This window comes from Ictalurus furcatus, chromosome 21 (assembly GCF_023375685.1).
Source record: "Ictalurus furcatus strain D&B chromosome 21, Billie_1.0, whole genome shotgun sequence".
Taxonomy (NCBI): Eukaryota; Metazoa; Chordata; class Actinopteri; order Siluriformes; family Ictaluridae; genus Ictalurus; species Ictalurus furcatus.
Genome location: NC_071275.1, coordinates 11,447,848 through 11,464,014, shown reverse-complemented (window position 1 = coordinate 11,464,014; position 16,167 = coordinate 11,447,848). Strand labels below are relative to the sequence as shown.

Here is a 16,167-nt window from a genome sequence, read left to right as displayed (position 1 = left end):
CAAGCAAAGCAATATCAAGCAGAGAGCAATACAAGTAGTGCTACCATACAAGATCCATTAATTGAGTTCTAGAAGAAGCAAAGTGCGCAGAGTAGAGGTGTAAGTGCCAGAGTAAGTTTTTGTTTTTTATTTTTTTTATGGGTTGGTTAGGTGTTCACGGAAGAGGTGGGTCTTTAGCTGTTTTTTGAAGATGGTGACAGATTCTGTGGTCTGGATTGAGGTTGGAAGTTCATTCCACCACTGAGGAACAGTTAGTTTGAAGGTTCTTTAAAGGGACCTTCAGCCACGCTGAGTAGGTACTACTAAGCGTTGGTCATTAATCAATCACAGATTGCGTGAGGGAATGAAAGCCTTCAGGAGAGAGTTGAGGTAGGAGGGTGCTGTTCCAGACAAGGTCTTGTACGATTAGTTCTCTATAACAGCAGCTCTGACAATATTGCAGGATAATATTAATGCGTGCGTTCTGATATCGTTATCGTTTCTATAGCAACAGCTTGTTCACATGGATGTGTACAGCAAACACTCCACATAAACACCCCAAAGTTTATTATTTTACTTTAACAGCATGTCCCCAAGTGTTTTATTCCTCTTAAAAACAGCAATTTGTCAACCATTACATTTTAATTTACCTTTATCGGGTTGTAGTTACATTTAATGCCAGCAAAATAAGTCAGTTCCTGCTGTCACTGTATACGTTATCGCAGCTATAAACAGTCGTTCCCTCACCAGTCCCTCTCTATTCTCTCTTGAAGTGAATAAGAAAAAAAAAAAACTAATAATGGCTTCTCATGTTAATCGAGATGTGGGAAAACTGAAAGGTACAGCTTTACCTCCGACTGCTACAAAGCGCTGACACTGGAGACTCCTTCCATGAATGTTAAATAAACGTCACCATGTCAACAATTAAACACGTTTTTAATCCGTTTACATGGAGCTTCCACTGTACGAGTCCCTGTGAACAAGCTGTTGCTATATATATATATATATATATATATATATATATATATATATATATATATATATATATATAAAAATCTGTGCTACTGTCAGAGCTGCTGTTATAGAAAACTAATCAACACCTTCTGGCCAATCACGATCCAGAACCCGGCAGTGCCGTGGTGTAAAATACCACATGGTATTATTGATATTATAGTTTGGTTAAGATGGTAATGTACATCACGTGTATAAAATATTCAGATCATCAGTGCAGTAATCTGTGTAGGTATCGCAGCTCCGGTTGTCTACTTCGTTGATCTCGGCTCCAACTGCATTTTCCTGGAGGAGATCACCGACTCAATTACGGTGCGCGAGCACGTCGCAGCCGCTCAGGCTTCCGGACAATCCGTCGAGTCTCTGCACCCCCTCGCTGAGAAAATGGGCCGGATCCTGGCTAAGATGCACGACGAGGACGTGATCCACGGAGACCTCACCACCTCCAACATGCTGCTGAAGCCAGAGCGCTCCGGAGATCTCCAGCTGCTGCTCATCGACTTCGGCCTGAGCTTCGTCTCCGCTTTAGCCGAGGATAAAGGCGTCGACCTGTACGTGCTGGAGAAAGCTTTTCTCAGCACACACCCAAACACAGAGACTCTGTTCCAGAAACTTCTGCAGAGTTACACTGCTGCGTCCAAAAAAGCTCCGGCGGTGATTAAGAAACTGGACGAGGTCAGACTCAGAGGGAGGAAACGCTCCATGGTGGGATAAAAGGAAGAAAACCTAACCAGCAGTGATGCACTGTGCTGTGGTCATGTAACTGTTTTTAAATAAAGATCTTATTTTTTTGGATGTTGACTGAATGTTGTCTTTTTATATATTTTTGTCTGTAGTCTGTTTTTTGTACAGCTTTGCTTAGCTTTTAGATTCACCAACACTTCCTTAACTAGCAGTCAGCAAGCTAATGAATATTATTAAACACCTGAATCGCTCGTTAATGAATATTAATGACAAGAAGCAGAGTCTCTGGAAGTCACTGGAATTTATTACATTTTTATATATAAATTTATAGACATGCATTTTAGAGTTAAAACCACTTGAGATGTCTTTCATAAATCCTCAGGAATAATACGGAAATGCCTGATTTTTATATATATATAGAGAGAGAGAGAGAGAGATACACACACACACACACGTTACCAGTCAAAAGTTTGTGGACACTCGACTGAAATGTTCTCATGATCTTAAAAACCTTTTGATCTGATGTTTGAAGTCGGTGTTGTGGACAAAAATATAATAGCACCAACGTATTAATTTCTTTCATTAGAAAACTAACATTTTATTTATCAAAATATATTTATTTAAACGGATGACTTGGAGTTAAATATTCGGAAAAGAGGAGATAAGTGTGCAGCGAAGGTGTGAACTCCTTTAATACTGTTTAAAAATCTCATCTCAGGGAAATTCCTCAAGAAATCTGGTGAGAAAACGCCAAGAATACATTTTTGGAAATTCTAGGCGAAAAGGGCGTCTACTTTGAAGATTTTAAATTATTTTGATCTATTTTGGATTATTTATCACAACATAATTCCCAGAGTTCAATGTGTTATTCCAGAGTTTTGATGACTTTATTATTATTCTAAAATTATTATAATTATTAATAATTAATAATAATAATAATAATAATTTTAACAGGTTGCATATTTTAATGAAGTGAACAGTGTTCCCTTTCAAAGGAACCGCCATGTCGCGTGAGCCACGCTGTGGGAAACGCCCTCGCGCGTGAGAGGTATCTGAAGCGCGTGTAACTTCATGCCTATTTATAGACCTGCCGTGATCAGGTCACGTGTCAATTAAGCGCAGCGTGATATGAATTCGGCACCTGTGAGTCGCGCCTCAGCTTTATTATCTTCAGCGATACTACATGTCGGTCTTTTGTGTAACGCTCGCGGAAAGCTTTTTCATTTCCTCTTTCTCTCTTTCAAAAAAAAAAAAATACCTTTACTTTTCTGTCTCTTTGAAAAAGCGAGAGAGAAGTATGAGTGAGAGAATTCAGGAAGTGTCACGCCTTGCGCCCGTTTCATTGAAAGTGTAAATTCACTCCCTGACAGTAGATGGCGCTTATTGAAAAGCAGAAATACTCCTGTACACAAGGTGGCGCTGCACAACTTTCCGTTTCTGACCGTATTTACTTCTTTAAGCCGTTCACACACTTTCTGTGAACTGGATAACCGAGTTTAATACATAATGTATACAAACACCAGCACTCACTACAACAACTGGTATAATAGTACTGATGTAACATGTTCTCTTGAAATGTAAGGTATTTTGTGATTTGTCTTCTGCAACAAATACTTCTTTAAAGCTAAATCCTTTAAGTTCTCATTTTAGACAGTATACTCTTTTTAAATAAGTAATGATTTCGAATAAATTTAAAGTCACAGCAATAGCATTCACATACTTATGGGACGTTCAAGATAAACATTTAATTTAAAGCAATACACACTAATGGCACAACTCTGTAGCAGGACAATGAGAGAAGAAGTTCTACGTCATTAAAATAGGCAATCAAAACACCAACAGTACAAAAACATTTATGAAAAGGATTTTCTTTTGTTACTATTAAAGGCAGTATTTCTGTGGTCATGTCTATATTTCAAGTGTAAAGATGTCCATGTGCCTTAATAAAGGACTGTTTTGGTCATGACTGCATTTCACAACTGTAAAAGCTCCAGACAGTCCTGAAGAGAAACAAGTTACAGTATATAAAATCACTTTTTTATATATATATATATATATATATATATATATATATATATATATATATATATATATATAAGTAAAAACATAAAGTGAAATATGATACATCTCTTAAAGAATGTGTTTTTAAGAATAAAACACTGAGTAAAATTTCATAGCAGAAAACTATTACATAAAGAAAACTGTTAATGCAAAATATTGTAGGTGGAAAAACGTATGCAGCACTAGGAAAAAAATGTTGCAGCATTTCTCAAGCATTACATAAAGCCTCATAAAAAAAGTGATGTAAAACGTCTCACGAAAATATTGACATAATATTTCTCAAACTTTACATAAAGGCTCGTAAGAGAAAAACATGACGTAACATGTCTTAAGTAAAAAAAATTGTCACAATATTCCACAAACTTGACATGAAATCTCACAACAGAGAAAAACATGATGTAAAATGTCTTAAGCAAAAATTGTAACATTTCTCAAACTCTCACAATAGAAATGTGAGAAAGTCTCAAGTAAATACTGTCTCAATATTTCTCAAACAGCAATATAAAATGTCTAAAGAAAATAATTCACATTGTTTCTTGAACTTTACGTAAGTGATCATAAGAGAAAAACATGACAAAATGTCGAGCAAAAATTGTCATATTTCTCAAACTTAAAAAATTGAATGTAAAATGTAAAATCACAAGTAAATCACGTTAGAAATACATGACAAAATGTCAAGATTTTACTTAAAGTTCAAAACAAATATTTTTTGACTTTACGTAAAACCTTGTAAGAGAAAAACAAAGTGTATTCAAGCATTGCCTTATTTTAAAAATGTGACATAAAGCATCTTATGAAAACGAGAGAAAATTCACAATATTTCTCAAATGTTACATAAAATCATGAGAGAAAAAAAATCTTAAACACAATGTAAAATTGTAACAGGAAAAACGTCACAGAAAAAGTCCTAACAAAAAAAATCTGTTATTTAAACTCTCTTAATCGTAAAAGCAGAAGGATAAATCAGTTACGATTAAGTGGCTATGAAAAGTCTCGGTCTGGGAGGATGATGGGAGCGATCAGAGTCATGACGTAGAAGAAGAGACAAAACCAACTGGACGAGATTTTCACCCAAACTGGTCCTCGCTTGTGTGTGATGTCGCTGTGGTTAGCATCAGGACTGTTACAGGAATAACACAAAATATGTGAATCATGAACAGTTACACAAATGTCAGCAATAACACAGTAAACATATAAATATTACCATACAAAACTATAATAGTTCCTAATGTCTTGATTGCAACCGCTGGCAGAAATAAGATAACAAAAAGGACTCCTCGTCACTTCCTGTTTCCTGCTTCCTGTTTTCCTCGGCTCCTGCTCCAGCTTCCTGCTGATTTATTTTGTGTTGTTCATCCTCGTTCCGCAGTTGACCCGTTTCTGCACTTTGGAGTCTAGTTCTAGTTCTCACTGGTGTTTTGACTGAAGTAAAAAGTCTTAAGCAGACTTTGGCAGCAAATAAACAAAAAATAAAATAGAACGTTCATGCTTCAGCAATCAGCCACAAGTCTGATATGAAGCTCCGCTAAGAAAACAAAATCTCACCACTGACTGTGGAAGTCTAAATGTTACATTCATACCGTATAATTAAAGAAGTCTACCTAACTAACTAACTTTGATTACTAACTAAATAAGATTTGGACATCTTTCCATAAATGATGCATTTCAGAATGTTATTGATTTTTGTGATAATATGTATAAAAAACAGGGAAAGTGTTTCACACGTGTTATTTATTCTGTTGTCCCAACTGCAAGAAATGAGTAAGGTTTTGTTTTTGAATCCAGCATTTGACACTATTGTCCTTAATATTTTATCAAATCTACTTAAAAATTTTGTTGTGGTAAGCCAGTTTTACAATTTCAGATCCGAGTGCAGTAAAATCTTGCTGATTATTTTCAGTTAATTCAGTCATGTTGCTATAAAACGACCCCCGCTGTAACCTGTACGTTACTCACCTGTACCAGTTTGTGAGCGTCATCATAATGTAGAGCGTCGCGAGGAAGAGCTGGAAGTGAAAGAACGAGTAGCTGTACTGAACGCTGTCTCTCTCGTTATCTATCACCCGTCTCGGACCCTCTGAGTCTCCGAGGCTTCCTGTCGAACAGTCTTCCATCAGCACGGTGTCTGAAGGAGTCAGCAGGAGTTTGTTCACCTGACTAGTGCTGGATGAGCGAATACTACCGAGCCAGAGAGCAGTGTGTCAGTACACGCATGTAGGGTTTCAATCAGTAATAAGCAGTTTAATGGCTACAGTTTGTATATAAATATACAAGCCGATTAATTTTCTATAACAGCAGCTCTGATAGTAGTAGGCTTATTCACAGGGATTACTATGTTTATTTAACATTTGTGGAAGGAGTCTCTCAGCGCTTTGTAACAATCAGAGGTAAAGCTGTAACTTTCAACTTTCTGACATTTTCAGGACAGAGGAGTTTATGCTTCTTTGAGGTTTATATATATATATATATATATATATATATATATATATATATATATATGTATATATATATTATATCTGCTATAACATAAGAGAATTTGCTTCACTGACGTTCCACAACATTAAAAGTTACTATAAAAAGTACGTGTCATTCTTAAATAAATAAATAAAATCATTGTCAAATTGCTGTGCTATAAAAGGAATAAAACACGTCGGGACATGCTGTTGTAGGAAAATAATCAAGTTCGGGGTGGTAACAGTACCCTGTTTCATCACACCGCCCTGTTACAGAGTGTTTTATATCGTATGTATGTAACAAATTTTGGATGGAAATGGAATGAATATGTGATCATACCTCGAGTATAAAAGGCACAAGACGAACAGTAACAATCCCACGATGCTTTGCGTATCCTCCCATAGGAAATAAGGATGGGCGGGGGCGTCGACGAGGGTTTGGTTTGCAGAGGAGATATTGTTAGTGGGGTCCTGCTGGAAAAAGCTCAGCAGGCTGGGATTGCACAATTTTTCTGTTCGGGATTAAAACACAAAACAAAAACGGTGATTTCAGCCTCAGTACAAATACACTAGTCAGTCACTCGCAGAAATGAACGCAAAATCAAGGAAACTCTGCAATATTCGGAGGAGCTTGCAAATTTTTTAAATTATCATAGATTTTCCACAGATCTGGGCCGATCGTCACGATGTGCGTTCAGCCAAAGCACACTTCGATTCACGTGCGTCAAACACGACTACAGCTAAAAGCTCTCATTTACCAACAAACATCACTGCGAAATTTTGCATCACAAATTTTTGGCCTCAACAATCACAAAATAGCTGGTGACATCCTAGTTAATAGTTACATACAGGTGATCATGAAGAAAAATCAGGGAAAGGTTATCAATCTGGTGGGATTTTTTTTTTAGTTTGGTCTGGGCAAGAAAACATTTACATACAACTTTACCAAAAGACTGATAAACAAGGTCCTGTGTTTGTTTAGACAGGCAGTGAAACCGTTCTTGCCTGGTTTAGATCTTACTTGGGGATTAAAAACATGGAGTGTGATGTCCCACAGGGTTCTGTTTTAGGTCTCCTATTATTTTACATTTATATCTAATTTCTTGGACAAAAATAAAAAATCATGCATCATCCCACATGTGATGTGACATTATGACAGGGTTGTGTAATTAAACCTGAGCTCCAGTGTGCCTCATTTGCTGCAGTACCTGGCTCATTTGTCACGGCCGACCAGGTGAGGTACATGGTGTACAGCGTGATGAAGGACGATTGCACGAGTCCAGAAGCATGAAGACGTTTCTGTATATCAAAATGATGAAAAAGTGACTATTTCTTTTGGCAATTCATTTCTGAATGTTCATTTCTTAGTGCAGTTTGGTATTATTAAACCCATTGGCCACGCCCCCTATGAGTCACCTCCAAAAAATGTAATGGTGGAATTGTATTGGAAGTGATGCAGATGATAATAAATAGTAAAAGTTCTACTTTAAGCTTAAATGTATTAACACAGTGCTGCTGCTTTAGAATTTCACACAATTTTTTTATATGATTGCGGATCTTAACAATGTCATTTGAATCAGGTGTGGAGTCTGAAAATCTGAGAGAATGTGTAGAGCGTGTGTTATAAATAATAAATACAAAATTGTAGTATACATGTAGTTTTACTATCAATGGTTCCTGACTTTTCGGACACCCTGTGAGTAATCTGTTCACTTCATTGGTTAATCGTTTGTAAGGAATATATATATGTATCTCACTTACACGAACTTTCTTCTGAAGGGAGATCACTGAAGCTATGAAGCACAGGATGAGGTTGAAGCTGATGAAGAACCTGTTGAGTACACACTCCACAGGCCGAGTGTAAAAAATGAACATGAGCGTGACAGCGGTGATCGACAGAGAATAGTTCAGGGATGTTACACTCACGAAGACTGGAAAGAGAGAAAGAGGATCATGAACCAAATTCTGAAATCCAAACTAAATCCAAACCAGTTTATTAAGGATTTAAAACTGTAATAGTCACAAGTAACAAAAAGAACAACAACCTAACTGACAAAACATGTTCCTAATTATAAAGTCCATTAATAAGTCACGCACCACAAACCCACAGCTTTGCGTTCCCGTTTTCCTTCTTGTCATGCCACGACTCACTCAGTGAGTGCACAAAGTCCATGAGGAGGATCAGCTGGATGACAATGAAGGAGAAAGCTCCAGCGGCACCCACTATGAACCAAACTGACCACAAAATATAAACATATTAATTACATCCAATTCCCCGTGCTGTTATTTTTTAAATTAACAATAATGATAGATTTTATATAGTGTAAATGAGTGCAAAAGTCTGATTCCTGTAGATACAAAACAAATCTAAAAAATTTGCTCGTTATGACAAGAAACAAAAAAGTCAGGAAAATGCGCGATACTTTCTTTCGTTTCTTTCACATCCTCTGAGCAGATTGTGTGTCAGGTTTTTGGGGTTTGGAGTCGGATGCAAGTGCAAGTGGGTTGTTATTATTAAAGAAAACGCAAATGAACGAGACAAAGTAGAGACAAGGATCATCTGTGGAACAAACAAAAACAAGACCGAGAGCTAGAAAAATGCGGTACAATACATACATGGGATAAAGAACGGCCGATGCGAACATGTGACAAACGCTCGACAAAGAAATAGAGACAACGCAGAGCTTAAATAGTAGTGCTGATTAGGTGAAGAAGGTGTAGATGTTCAAGAAGATATGTGACAGGGTCATGTGATGTGATCAGCTAGGGCTGTTAGTAGTGTAATTCATTGCGGTGGATTCCGGCGTTGACCTGACATCATTTTACATTTATTAACGCTCAACATGATGCTACCACCACCATGCTTTTTGTAAAGAATCTTCCAAAGTAGATTTTTTTCTTCTTTCCATTGCAATATTTTGTGTAGATTCATGACATTCAGTTTAAAACATGTAGAAGTTCAAGGGGGGGACACTGAAGTAATATTTACTTGTTATAAAAGTTGCCGTATGTTTCTGGTTGTTGTCTTGTTGTACAACACCCACATTCATCTCGTGTATTTTGTGGATAAATTGTAAAATTGCATTTTCTCATCCAGAAACCAACGGTGGTGTCAACTTTTGCACTCCATGGTAATAACAGTAATAATTATGAAAACGAAGAAAATGTATGTATGCAATAATATTTCACAATTTTAAACAAGTAGCAACTAATAATAACTGTGTTAAAGTGTGTGTTTCTTACTGTGGGAAAAACGTCCATCTGGAATGTAAAAGGCACCGACAGTGAGCGTAATAATGACTGCGATTTTGGTAAACCAACAGCTAAAAGAAAGAAGGAGAAATGCTTAACAAAACATATGCAACAACTAGGAAAAGTTTTTAAACTAATTGTAAAGTTTTGTAAGTCAGGTGTGAGGGTTAATTAGCCCTCGTTAGTCCATTCGTTATTTACCCATTGTGAAATGCAGCTCGAGGGTCTCTGCTGTTCTTCATGTTGACAGTGAGCAGACAAAAAGCCAAGAAGCTCATGCTCATGCCAAAGCAAAGACGATACACAGCTTTGTAGCCCACAAAAATGTCACACTGAAAAGCTCCTGCGATGCTGGACATCATGCCATCGTCACAGAATCCAGGGATCTGAACAAGTGAGTCAGAAAATCCGCTCATATTTTACTGTCAAATTATTCACTCATCCATTCGTTTTATAATCCCAAATGATTCACTCACCTGATTCAGTATAATCCAAAATGATTCACTCACTCATCATAATCCCAAATGATTCACACTCTCATTTCATTTTAATCCCAGTTGATTCAGTCATATGTTCAATGAATCAGTTGAATAATTGAAAAACTTAACACGTTCATCATAATGCGTTTATCATAATGCATTTTATAATGCGTTAATTTACTAATACAAATGATGATACGAATTATTATACATTATATATATACAAAGCATTATGAACTAATCTTAAACAATTCCCTTATATTTCTTATACGTATATATAAGTATAAGTACAATCACCCTTTCACCATCTAATCTTTCATTCACTCTTATGTTTGTATTAGAAGTCAAATGAGTCACTCATCCATTCACATATATAAATATATCCATTCAAATATATAAAATAACTTGCACATTTGTTTGTATTATAATTTCAAACAATTCTGTCATCTAGTCACAATTTGATCTCCAATGATTCACTCATCCATTCACATTATGATCACACGATTCACTCATCCATTTGTATTAGAATCTCAAATGATAAAGATTCACTCATCCAGTCCCAATTTGTTCTCAAACGAATCACTCTTCTGTTCACATTATGAAGTCGTTTTATTCCTTCATTCACATTGTAACCTAAAGTATTTCACTCATACGTTCATTTTATAATCCCATAGATTCACTCATTCATTCACAAATGAGACTAGTCAGACCAAACATTAAATAAAATGTTTCATTGAGTCACTGAAATATTTTAAAGAAAGAAGAGAGAGGTGTGCACTTTACTTTTTTCATTCGTTGCTCGACGCTGGGTGACAGCATGATGCAGGCGATGACGGTGCCAATTAACAGGATGGAGGCGTAAATGATGCGAGTCACTATCGAGTTCTTACATTTCGAACAAAATCGACACGTCAAGCATGTCGCCGAGCCACACAGACACTGAGCCTAAAACACATACGCACACACACACACGCTTTAAAACACATTATATTAAAACATTACATCATTTCATTAAATGCATAATTAGGTATGTGACGTAATTGTTTATATTTAACAACATTATGGTAATTTTCTAAATGATCATAATGACCATACACCATCACCACAGTGATTAACTATAAATTAATTATAATAATTTTTTAAAATATCGTATCACTTTCTGTTAACTGCAAGGGATAAAAGACCAACAATTAAACAGACCTTGAACGTAATCAGTTAGCTGAGACATTTGGTGCCTGATTTGGAGTCTAAATGATCACAGGCTTGACTCAAAATACATGCTCTAGCTCAGTAACACTGTATGTACATATACATACGTCATAATATGTTAATAACATAGCAGAATAAATCCATATTTAAAAATGAAATTTGAATACATTGAAATTGAGTACAAATTACACGGTTCACTCATGTCTAGAATGTAGATATAAATAATGGATGATTGAGGAACGTTGAGAACCTTTCTTAACATTCTTAATATCCTTCTTGAATATTTGTACTTGAATGTTTGAATGAGTGCACACTGTTCACGTTTACAGTACAGTAATTAATCATCATTTGCATGAAACTCTTTGTTATTGTTGTATTGCTGAGCCTGTGTCTGTTACCTGCAGTATCTCGGTTCACAGGACTATCCGAAAGTCTGAGCGGATTAGAAGGTCACTCTCAGGCAGAGGACAGATAAATGCAGCGAGACTGCATACTGTGTATTTCTACAACTTGTGGCTTGTAAGAGTTCGAAAGCCTGCTCGTACTCATGCTTCTACACTTTTATCTGCAGCTTTAACCCTGCAGTAAGCAAATAAGACGCTGTGCAGTAATTGCACAGATCCACGTGGAACGACCTTGTGAAATACTTTCTCAAGCTAGAACAGTGTCGCCTGTGTGTCTGTGTATGTGTGTGTGTGTGTGTTCATATTATCTGACCTTCAACTTGTAAACCTGCCATGTTAGTTGAGGTGAACAGAAGACAAAACAGGAAATTGTTCTTCAAATATAGTGAACATCTCTCGATCATTCCTTTCACAGCACAATTATTTTCACTTTCCAAAATCACACTGTTAATGTACGTTAAAATGATGAGAGGATGAGCTTTAAGCCCCTGAAATAAGTTTACAGATACAGATACTCGAAAGTTTCCTAAAGTGTAATCCTGTATAGGATATAACAAGCTTTTACAGTTCAGTATCCCTTTCTAATCGTTTTCTAAAAGTTTATATATTGGGTAATTTTTAATGTTATCTAATCTGTTCATTAATCAGACTGTCTAATCATTGATTAATACACGACATGGGCAAAAGTATGTGGACACCCCATTTTGGAAGGTAGCTGTGGGAATTTCCCATCCAGCAACAAGAGCACGAGGTCTGGCACACAGTGTTCCAGTCAGCATTTCGGTTCATCCCACGGTTCCTCCACTCCACCCCATGTCTTCGTGGAGCTCACTTTGTGCTCAGGGCACAGTCATGGTGGAACAGGTTTGGGGAATCTTAGTTCCAGTGAAGGGAAATTGTACAAAGACATTCTATATAGTCCTGCACTTCGAACTTTGTGGTAACGGTTTGGGGAAGAACTATACTGTATATGGGTGTGATGGTCGGGGGTGCACATACTTTTGGCCATATAGTGTTTGTCTAGTCTAGTATGTTTTTGAGCACACTATATTTTAGCAGTGTTTTTAAATACTCTAAAGTGAGAAAATTTACTATTATTATTATAACTACTAAATGTTATTTAGAAATAATTTCATTCTTATTGGATCTAATCTAAAGGGGAAAAAATCCCCAATTTTTGTGGTTCAAATAAGGCACTTTAGACACAACATATATTTATAATTCAGTTTAAATATATTTAACAACACAAGGAAACTGAACATTTTTGGAAAGGTGAAATTTTTTATAAAAAGTTATGAAAAGGTTTGAGATTTTTCACAAAGAATCCTGGCCACAATGAGCTAAAACGCAGGTGAATTCCTCAGGTCCACACCCAAATACTGGGGAAAAAACAGTTCTCTCCTGAAGTGAAAGTGAAACTTAGCCACCCACAATCTATTATTTTATTTTTTAATTTTTTTTATTTATTTTATGGAGGGGGGAGGGGTGTTTGTTTGTTTGTTTGTTTTTAATTGATACTGACATTTTGACCTGCAGTGTTGCTCGAGTGAACATGTAAGTAAAAATCTTAACCTATTTGTTACATTTCTACTCAGCATTTGGTCACAGTGATCATAATTCAGATAAAATGCTAAAATAAAAATAGTAAAAAGCAATACAACGGCTGTTCAATGTGTTTACTGTCATTGTTGTAATGATAAACTTCCACATCTCATGTAGGTTAGATCACTTCTAATTACAGCTGGATGAAGTGGGAAAAAATATACATCATGATATATCTTCATGATCCATCAATGATACTTAAGCTTCAATATGCATCATGAATTACTGTTAAAGGTGAAAGGTACACACTAAAGATATCAAATCTGGCATCCGGAAAAGTACAGCTTTCCACCTTTATTTTGATAGTATATATCTGTGATACTCTCAAAAATACATGTTATGACTGGATCACAATACTGATCAGATCTGTTACCTGGTTCTGACCTCATCCTGGTTCATATTTGATTATTTATTGAGAATTTGCATGCTGAAAACACCAAGCAACACTAAATTTGTTTGTGGCAATGAATAGTCAAATCTTGATTCATTTATTTATTTATTTATTTTTAACCTTGAGTTATATTCCAATCTCCCGAGGAAAGCAGCTCAGGATTCTCCTCAAAGTGGCAAATGTTTAAAGCTCGGTTTCTCCACCACGCATTCAGTCTCTGGCACACCTGATACCCGCAGGTCACTCAGCTGGAACAAATCTGCCTATAACAGGAAATATGAAATTCTGCTCTGGAGAAACGTTGCCCTGTGTGCTGTGTGTAAACGCAGTGAACGGTGATGTTAATCCGGTTAGGAAGTTTTAAGAACAACACGATAAATCCCTCTGATTACAGAGACAATGAGGGGACGTGGTCACGTGCAACACCGCAAACCGGATTAACGCGCGCGCTCTAAAACGCACAAACAAGCACCAATAGATTAGATTTTTTACACTGAGTTTTAAAAATAAGTAAATCAATTCAAAAAAAAAAAAAAGGTAAATCAGTATAAGTCCCGTACCCAGGGCAGCAGGCTGAAAGTCCCTAAAGTCGCTCCCATGATCCTCCTCCAACGCGCACGCGAGATCACAAAAATGTCTCTAAATCCGTGTCGGATCTGGTGTCAGATCAGATCTGACTCAACTGTTACTCGAACTCAAAAACCTCAACAATGCTTAATTTCTTTTTTTTCCTGTCTGAGTTTGGAAACCTCGCTCCTGATTGGTCCGGCAGTGAGAGAGCTTCACTTTGCTTTCGATACTCCGTAGATCGAGTCACGTGACCTCTCCAGCAAGCCCCGCCCCTGTGTTGCAAACCGTTACAAATTAAGTAAGTAAATAAATAAATACAACCAACCCCCCCACTCCCGCCCCCCCCCAAATCTCTCTCTCCTCCCCCCCCCCCCAAAAAAAAAAAAAACATTAAAATATAACTTGACTACAGATCACTGAATAAAATCTGGAAGGTGTTTTTTTTTTTAGGGTATTATTTCTGAAAGTCACTTAGATCCATCCAAATGATAAAATCCAACAGTCTCTGAGGAACGTTTTTTGTTTTTTAAGTGAGTTTATATCTGCTTCAAGAAACCCTTAAAGGTTCTGTTCTGTCTAGAACCATTTTATGAAGTCAAGAACCTTAAACTAAAAGACCAAAGGATCCTTGAGGAACTTTTATTAAAGTGTGTAGAAATGATGATGTCTAAATGAACAATATTTTCTCTAAAGAAGATGATTTAAATGTTTGAAGAAAACACACTTAAACCAACACTAAGAGAGCAAAAATGAAATGTGCATAATGTTAAAGTGTAAAAGCCTTGGGTATGTAGTTTACAAGAACAAATGTCGTCACCATTTAAAAGATCTAACGCACTGAAAATTTACAGCCTTTTTAGAGGCGTGTCAGTGGTTGAGGTTTTGTGGTTGTGAACAGAAAGTTGTGAAACTTTAACCCTCAGCTGCTCAGATCATTTAGATTTCTATTCCAACGAATGCCGGATTTCAGCCTGGTGTCAACACAGCAGCAGTGGGCTTTACTGATTAAAATGTATCTTTTAAAATATACAAATGCTAAATCATTGATTCTGCAAAGTTCAGCTTACTGTAAATAAGAATTTTTGTCCTAATGATTTCCATTAAGCACATTAAGCATGAACATGGTTACCACTGGCCCCATTTCTAAGTGCTAAGTGTTTGGGTGTTTGTTTTTTTTTGGGGGGGGGGGTTGACATTTTTGTGTTTTTCTCCTCTTAAAACCTTGTGCAGTATGTATTAGTGACCTGATGAGTATCAGAGAAGGGTAAATGCTACAGTATGCCTTGCTGTAGAAGGGAAGTTAACCAGCAGGAAGTGAAACAAAAACAGATGGACAGCTGTCTATTATTAATTTTCTCCTCTTGAACACTGGGATTTTCCAAACTCCACCACAGGAGAAGAATCTGGTACTCTGGTTTCCCAGTTTGTGTTACGCTGGGTCTGTTTGTTTCTGCATTTGTTAAGCTGTTATTGTGAGGCTACTTTTATTTTCACTGTGGAAATCTGACGATCAGGTGTGAGTGAGTGAGTGCCATGTTTTATTTAAAGAACAGGGATCTATCAGAGTCTGATCTTCATAACACGTGTTTGTGGAAGTGTATCATGGTACGAACAAAAGAGATTTCTGAGGACGTCAGACATTAGGCTGGAAACGGTCACAAAACCATCTGTAAAGAGTTTGGACTCCACCAATCCACAGGCAGACAGACAGACTGTGTACAAATGGAGGAAATTCAACACCATTGTTCCCCTCCACAGGAGTGGAGACCAACAAAGATCTCTCCAAGAGCTAGACGTGTAATAGTCCACGAGGTCACAGAGGAACCCAGGGTAACTTCTAAGCAACTAAAGACCTCTCTCACATTGGCTAATGTTAATGTTCATGAGTCCACCATCAGGAGAACACTGAACAATAATGGTGTGCATGGCAGGGCTGCAAGGAGAAAGTCACTGCTCGCCAAAAAGAACATTGCTGCACTTCTGAAGTTTGCTGAAGATCACATGAACGAGCCAGAAGACTGTTGGAAAAATGTTTTGGGAACTTTTTTGTTTAAATGAGAAGCGTTATGTTT

The 16,167-nt window shown here is 36.8% G+C and overlaps 2 protein-coding genes across 5 annotated transcripts in view; one reads left to right on the top strand and one right to left on the bottom strand.

The window, feature by feature from the left end:
* Nucleotides 1-1,785, top strand: part of tp53rk (TP53 regulating kinase) — a 4,482-nt gene extending 2,697 nt beyond the window's left edge. For all 4 annotated transcript variants that reach the window (XM_053653440.1, XM_053653439.1, XM_053653438.1 and 1 more), the window contains one exon: nt 1,223-1,785. In XM_053653440.1, coding sequence (XP_053509415.1) covers nt 1,223-1,704 — 482 coding nt within the window. In that variant the 3' untranslated portion in view covers nt 1,705-1,785. The remainder of the gene's footprint in view (nt 1-1,222) is intronic.
* Nucleotides 1,786-3,807: 2,022 nt separating this feature from the next.
* si:ch73-267c23.10 (serine incorporator 3) lies at nt 3,808-14,428 on the bottom strand. Its single transcript, XM_053653480.1, has 10 exons — nt 14,086-14,428; nt 10,703-10,864; nt 9,642-9,826; nt 9,432-9,511; nt 8,286-8,423; nt 7,950-8,119; nt 7,397-7,487; nt 6,529-6,700; nt 5,692-5,913; nt 3,808-4,855 (listed from the first exon to the last, which is right to left on the bottom strand). The coding sequence occupies exons 1-10, from the start codon at nt 14,122-14,124 to the stop codon at nt 4,717-4,719; spliced, it is 1,398 nt and encodes a 465-aa protein (XP_053509455.1). The 5' UTR covers nt 14,125-14,428; the 3' UTR covers nt 3,808-4,716.
* Nucleotides 14,429-16,167: the final 1,739 nt, after the last annotated feature.

Excerpts from the sequence above, each read along its gene's own strand:
- si:ch73-267c23.10 (XM_053653480.1), bottom strand. The coding sequence starts at position 14,124 with ATGGGAGCGACTTTAGGGACTTTCAGCCTGCTGCCCTGG. Across the intron at positions 7,488-7,949 it reads CCCTTCAGAAGAAAGTTCGT|AAACGTCTTCATGCTTCTGG; the intron begins GTAAGTGAGATA and ends TTTGATATACAG. Across the intron at positions 5,914-6,528 it reads TTGTGCCTTTTATACTCGAG|TATTCGCTCATCCAGCACTA; the intron begins GTATGATCACAT and ends CTGGCTCGGTAG.